This window comes from Myotis brandtii, unplaced genomic scaffold, assembly GCF_000412655.1.
Source record: "Myotis brandtii unplaced genomic scaffold, ASM41265v1 scaffold19, whole genome shotgun sequence".
In the NCBI taxonomy this organism is placed as follows: Eukaryota; Metazoa; Chordata; class Mammalia; order Chiroptera; family Vespertilionidae; genus Myotis; species Myotis brandtii.
In genome coordinates, this window is record NW_005357075.1 from 678,630 (window position 1) to 685,694 (window position 7,065).

Here is a 7,065-nt window from a genome sequence, read left to right on the forward strand (position 1 = left end):
GGGTGCCTGCAGCAGAGGCCGCTGCACGTTGCGGAGGTGGGACTTCCAGAACTGCAGGTGGCGGCGGGAGATGAGGGCTGCGCGGATGGCGTTGTCGAAGACGTCCTTGATGCCGAACTGGGCCACCACGCTGGTCTCATAGTAGGGGATGCCCAGCTCCTTGGCCACCTCCCTTCCCTTCTCGGGGGGAAGAATCTCATTGGGCTTGATGGGCCTGGACGTTCAAGAGGGCAAAGCAAAGTCATGTTGGGGAGGGTGGCGGACAGGGGGAGGCAGGTCCCTAGGGCCTGCCTGTTCTTCACCAGGCTTGGGGGTTGGGGGGGAGAGACTCTCCCTGGCCTCACCCCTGCCCTGCTCAATCCTAATGAATCCCTGCCCTTTCTCCTTTGTCTGACCAAATCCTGCCGGCCCTCAAGGCCTACCTCCAGTCCCCTCTCCTTCCAGGGAGCCTTCCGCACCTGTCAGGCCCCAGTGATTTCCCGCCCAAAGTAATGTTAGCACTACTACCCCCACCCCCACCCCCGGCAGGCAGCATGCAATTTTCCACACTGGTTTTTAACATGTTCTCATATTAACACATTGCAGGCCAGTAGTTTTATTGCTAGCTTTACCCAGTGGCCAGCTAAGTTTCTATGGAATGAGTACAAAAAACGTTTTACATAAATGTTAACAGCACGCTTTCAAATTAAATACCCATTGCATTTTGAAGTTATTTGTTATATGTTCTTACAAGCTACTATCTTTTTAAAGAATTCTCGTGATTGGCCACAAGCCTTAGAACAGAAAACACGAGAATTCTCGTGATCCGTCCGCAATGTGTTAAGTTCATCTCCCAGCAAGATGATAGGCTCCTTTTATGCAAAACTGCTTCTCTCCTTCTCTGCTCGTGCTGCTCAGTATTGCAAACACAGTGTGTAAGAGATGAAGGAATAGACGAGTGAATGAAAGACAGAGCACTCTTGGCTCCCTACACAGACTTGCTTCAAATGAAGGGAGAGATGTAAGGCTGAGTGGATTCCCTCGGGGCTCAGCAGGGAGCCATGGAGACACCCCCTCCCTCTGTCTTCCTCAGTGCCCCCTCCTAGGCACCAGCGTCCCTACCGAGCCAAGGGTCGCCGGGCCCTATTGACGGCCTCCAGGTCGGCGTAGCGCAGGTCCAGCTGGCAGCCCACCAGGATGACAGGTGCCCGGGGGCAGAAGTGCTTGATCTCAGGGTACCACATGGTCTTGACATGGTGAAGGGAATTGGGGTTGGCGATGGAGAAGCATAGAACCACCACGTCGGACCTGGGGGTGGGAGAGCGAGGTTTGGGGCAGAGAAAGCTAGCAGAGTACCTGCCCCTGGAACCAGGGAGAACAGGCATACCCACCCAGCCCGACACGCAGTCCCCCCTCTGTCATGTGGCCTGTGCACACGATCTTACCCAAAATGTATAATAATAGTACCTCTAACTTATGTAGCTCTAATTTAGTGTTTTAGAGCTTTCGTTTTGATCTCCTGCCTCTCTTGTTTTTACCACCTAGAGACTGAGAAAAACCATCTCCGAACAGCTCCCCTAATTGCCCAAAGTCACAGAGCTAGTCGGCAGCAGGGCCGGGACTGAAACCAGGCCTCCTGACTCCAAACCCGCTCCTCGCACCTCCGGCTGCTCCCCGTGAGGGCCCGCCAGGCCTGTCCGCTCTACTCCTTCCTCCCAGTTTGACTTTCTCAGAGCTGCTCTGCTTTGGGGGGAGGTAGGGAAGCCCCCCCCCCCGCTGGGCTCCCTTAGGCAGCAGAGGCTTCCTACCTCCCATAAGCAAAGCGCCGGTCTTTGTGGTGGTCTCCAAAGGTGTCCCAGAGGCGCAGGGAGACGCTGACGTCGTCTACCACATCTCGGGAGCGTTCCAGAACCTGTGGGGGAGGGAGAGTGCGGTGGGAGTCAAGGGCAGGAGTTCTTGGGGCCCACGTGTCAGCTCAGGGGGGTGCCAGCTCACCCCGGGGGGTCCTGGGCAGCCTGGGAGATGAAGGGCAGAGTTAGCCCCGCCCCATGTGCCTCACACAACCTTTCTATCCTTCTCTATAGACTCAGTAACAAGGGCACCCTCCATGCCGACCAGGAGGAAAGAGAGTCTAAGCGGGCAGAGGTTCATGGGGGTTCCCAGCGTCACCTGCAGATCACCTGTCTACCAGTCTCTGACCTTCTGGTATCAGCCAGCAGTTTCCTTCTCTCAGCTCTCATCTCTGCAAACCCCACCCCACCCCACCCCCTGGGGCTCCCCATTACTGGGGCTGGGATTGCACAAGACACTGTGCCCCGGCATCAGGTCAGCCATGCTAACCACAAATGGTGGAGGACCACCCACATTGGGGTAGGCTCCCTCAGCCCTCTCCCCAGGGCTCCTTCCTCTTCAGCTGCCCCACCCTACCCTCCGGGGCTTCCGTGAACTCAGCACAGGCCAGGGTTGGAGACGCCAAGCAGTGGCTTGGGAAGAAGCCCGGAGGCCTGGTGTGGACCCCTGCCCAGCGGCCTTGCAGCCTTACCTCCTGGCACACCCGATACTGGTCGATGGCCCAAACCGTGGGCACATGGGTGGCAAGCAGCTGGTACTGGGTGAGGGTGGCATTGCAGGCCCGGGCACAGATGAGCCTGGTCTTGCCCACGGCGTTGTCCCCCACCACCACACACTTGATGGTCTCTACGTTTGGTCTTTCATAATCCATGTCAGAATCCATTAATTGGGACCTGGGGGAGAGGAGAGGAGCGGTCGAGACGGCTTCGCACACCAGTTCCCACGGGGCCGGGGCCAGCAGCTCTCCTCGGCTGGCCGGGGCGCCCCTCTTCCAGCAGGTGAGCAGAGAGGAGGAAGGAGTGGACAGCTTTCTGGGCAGCGGAGCTCACTCAGGCTGAGAGGAGCCTTTCTGCCGGATGAACCACTTGTCTCCCTCTGGTGGCCGCCATCCTCCACCTGGGCTTCTCGATGGAGGAGGCCTGGAGAGAACCCAGGTGGAGCTGTCCCCTCTCTCCCAGAGGGAGGAGAGCCTGCCCGGGAAGCTCACTCATCACCACTCTCCTCCGCCAGCGGAGCAACAAACAGCTGAGGGAAGCGGAGTCAGGGCCAGGTCCCACCCCTTCCCAGCAGGCCCAAGGGCAGGGCCACTTTAAAATTTAATGGACTTGTCAGAGCTGGGAGGCAGCTCTCCTGGCCTCCACCTTCGCCTCTCTCCTTTTCCGGTCGTGGATTTCCAAGCCCCCAGCTCCCTTTATGGAGATGCCAGAGTTCCCCCCAATCTGTCTGGGTGGAAGGCTTCTGGATGCACCTGAGCAGCCCACGGGCCTCCCATCCCTCCTGTGGGTCTGTCACGTGGCCTGTGTGGCTGGCTCACTCAGCGGCAGGCCCAGTTTTGACATGGAGGTAATGGGTAACCATGGGCCAATGACGATACACTCCACGGCCAGTGGGCCTTGCCATCCACTATCCAGGCCTGCCCTGCAAACATCCTCCAGCCAGCCTCTGAAAGAGCGAGCTACACCCCCTCTTGTACCTCCCATTCCTAGGGAGAGGGATTCTCAGGCTAGGAGACCCCCCACCCCCCAACAGACACCTGACACTCCTAGAAGGAGACTCCCTAAATTGGCTGCAAGGGTGACGGGGCTGCTGGGGGAGGGAGCACAGGGTCAGAAACGGGCCTGAGTTTCTGGGCAAATGCTTGCTTCAGTTCCCTTCTGTGTAGGACAGAGGGGGAGAGGTTTGTCCACCCTCAGAAGGGGATGGCTCAGCCTAACAAGCAGGAGGACCTTCTATAATCAACATGTCATGTCGGTGTTTACAAGCTGCCACCAGGAGGGGCCCTGGGCTTGAGGGGGCTTTCGCTGGCAGCCTCCCTGCTGGCACCGCCCTCTCAGAAGCTGGGGCGTTATTATCAGGCCTTTCTTTGGTCAGTGTCATTGGTCTGCCCCTGCTCACGTGCCCTGTGTGAATGAAATCCGCTGGGGGCTGGAGCAGCTTGGAGAAAACCTTCCGAGGCCCAGGAAGGCTGAGCTCAGAGGAGTCTGGAGGCTGTCCAGGTGCCCTCACTGCTGAGCCACCCAGTCCGAGCGCCAGGCCACCAGCAGCCGCCCAGGAGTGCCATTCCTGCCGGGCTGTAACTGGATGCCAGCATGCAGGCATGCGGAGTCAAAATATCCAAGTAACGATGGCAACTGGGATTTGCGCAAGTGGATGCATCTCAGCAACCTAAGCAGAAAGCGCAGCAAGGACTTCTCAATGAGACAAGTGCCTCCTCCTTGGAATTTTACAGGATCTGGACCCGGAACAGCAAGGGTCTCCATGCAGGTCCCTCCCCAGGGTCCAGGGTAACAGAATCATTCCTCTCCCTTCTCCACCCCACCCTCACCGTCCCCTGTGGGCAACCTTTATTGTAACCACCACGCTGCCTCCTCCCTGCTCTCCCTCCTGAGCTGAGGACCAGGAACCTTAGCTTGACAGCTCCTGGACTCAAGCAGGCTGCAGGGAGGGTGTGTTGGCGCTGGGAGGAATCATCTGGGTTGCGGTTTCTGTTTTATCAATTGAAGAACAAAACAGCTAGAACCCCAAATACAAATATAGACACAGCTGTAGGAGAAAAAGAAAAACATACTAGCCAGTAGAACTTCTTTCTCACATTTAGATTCTAGTGCCGGCAGGGGGGCGGGGGGATTGTGAGGAGGCACGGAGAAGGAGGGTCAGTTCTTAAGTCCAGGAGCCTCTTGATGGCAGGGAGGATGCCAGTACAGCAGGGAGTGCTGGTCCAAGATCAGCAAGTTTATGATAAAGCGCTCATGCACAAGTGCATCGGCAAGGCGGTCTGGTTTCCTAAGGAGATGGTACTGAGGCTGTGGCTACCCGCTCACATCCCCACAGGTCATCTTCCTGCTGTCTGTCCAAACATTAGATCAATCCCCTCAAGCCCTGGTTTCCCTTTTCAGACCACCACGACCATGAAGAGCCTCACCATTTGTGATGGAAAAGTAGTGTGCTCTTTACAGAATGGAATTGCGAGGCAGAAACACTTGAGTTTAAATTGCCTTATGCATCCGGGGTTACGTGGGGACAGCCACCCGAGTAGGAGAGCGACGCGCACTGTGCTGTGAGTTTAGACACCAGACCTGCTGGTTGCTGCTCGGACTGGACGGCCCCTCCCCATCCTTCCCCTGCTCCTCCTTTGCTTCCTCCCTATTTTCATCATTCTCACCCCCTCCACCCCGTCCCAATGGCCTGACTGGTAAACTTCTTTGTCGTATCCAGGAAAGGGCAAATCACTTCACTTCTCTGGGTGTCAGTCTGCCCTCTGGAAAATGGGTATGAGGGCTTTGGAAGAAAGTCTCCTGGATCTTGGTGAATTTATGCCAGTAGAGGCTGGGCTGAAAGGAGGTCCTTGCCTTCTTATGTAATGTGGGATTATATAATGCTAGATTACATACCTATATGTGTAATTATATCGCTCTTTAAGATGCAGCCTGGCCCGACTGAGCCAGCAGAACTCTTAGTTCATCGGGCCTGCCTTAAACAAAGATCCTACTACTGCACTGCAGCTAGCCCGCCACCAGCGATAATGTGACTTTTGCTCTAAAATATTGCTACTTTACTGTATCATTGATGATGTGTGGTGATATAACCCACTCCATGAGCTTCTCAACTTCCCACTTCCTTCTGGCACTCTCTCCTTCAATGACGCTTGACTTTTCTGCACAAATGCCTCATCCCCAAGCCTTCCGAGACTCCCGAATAACCTCCGTGAACGACAGCTTCCATGCCACCCTGGCCTGGCATCACAACACACAATTCACTCCCCTCTCAGTGATCCCAGAGTCACCTAGAGGCTCCCTCCCACCCGGTCCCGTGATCCCTTTCCAGAAACAGCCTCTTGCCCGCTGCTCTCCAGCTCTGTGTACTCAGGGCAGACCCAAAGGCAAGGTGCGCTCAGATTACCTACAGCCCTCACTGGCTCCCAATCCACCCCCACACCCCCACAAACACACAGAAAAGGCCCCTTCCCCTTCCACAGCTGATAGGAGGCTTGTTCATCTGTGGCTGCCCTAGTCTGGTTGTCAAGGAAACTACAGAATCTCCCTGGGAGCCTGGCTTGTCTCCTAGCAACCAATATCCCACACCTCGCATCTTACAAAATGGGTAAGGGAGGACGATCCTAAAAATGAAGGTAAAAATAAAAGAGGATGATGGGAGGGATGGATTGGGAAGAGATGAGCAGAGAGGGTGGCCTTCAAATGAAAGGCGGCTCCGACCAGAGTCTCTGACATTGTAACATGAAGGAAAATAGAGAGATGAGTCCCCGGAAGATCCAGTGGTCAGCAAGGCCCAAAGGGATCTTGAATGAGCATATTAACAAAAAATGCAAGCCTAACACAGACTAAGCCTTCTCAGACACCGACGACCAGTGCCTAAGGTTTCTTTCTCCCAGCAGTTTGCCAGAACTCAGATGCACAGACTGCAATGTGTTGGGTTGAAGAAACACACACACATATCCGGAACGACAAGCAAAGCACCCAAATTCCATTGGTTTTTAACGGAAACATTTCCACCACTCTGGACCTTTTTTCCTGACACACACACAAAATAAAAATAAAATAAATGTAAAGAGGGAAGGGAGATGGGCCTCCACACACCAAGGCAATCAAATCATCTTCCTTCCCCTAGAAAAACCCGGAAAAGGTAAGTCCCCTGCCACCCGAGACCCCAGCAGCTGCAACTAGCGCCCAGGGAGGAGTGGGAGCCGAGGGAAGTCAGGAGGGGCGCAGACAGGGCCCGGAGGACGCAGGAGGGCGCAGCGGCGCGTTCCCAGAAGCTGTTTGCAACGCGGCCATAAGAGAAATTAATCATTTACTTACACCACTACATGTGACGGGGTGATTTCTAGTGTAAGGAACACATCTCTTCCTGCTAAGCACGCTCATTTTAGGGAAATGTCTGGGGTCACTCCGCGCGTGCAAGTTAGGACGATGCCGGCGCCGCCGAGCTGCTGCTGCTGCTGCTCCTGCTACAGGCCCGGGCCCTGGCGCGTCAGATCAGAAACTCCGCCCGAGCAGC

General features: G+C 55.7%; 1 protein-coding gene across 1 annotated transcript in view; it reads right to left on the reverse strand.

Moving 5' to 3' along the window:
* Positions 1 to 7,059, reverse strand: part of RHOBTB2 (Rho-related BTB domain containing 2) — a 17,990-nt gene extending 10,931 nt beyond the window's left edge. Inside the window, exons 1-5 of the mRNA XM_014538299.1 lie at positions 6,867 to 7,059; positions 2,522 to 2,723; positions 1,788 to 1,891; positions 1,102 to 1,287; positions 2 to 214 (exon numbers count right to left, since the gene is read on the reverse strand). Coding sequence (XP_014393785.1) covers positions 2 to 214; positions 1,102 to 1,287; positions 1,788 to 1,891; positions 2,522 to 2,713 — 695 coding nt within the window. The 5' untranslated portion in view covers positions 2,714 to 2,723; positions 6,867 to 7,059. The remainder of the gene's footprint in view (position 1; positions 215 to 1,101; positions 1,288 to 1,787; positions 1,892 to 2,521; positions 2,724 to 6,866) is intronic.
* Positions 7,060 to 7,065: the final 6 nt, after the last annotated feature.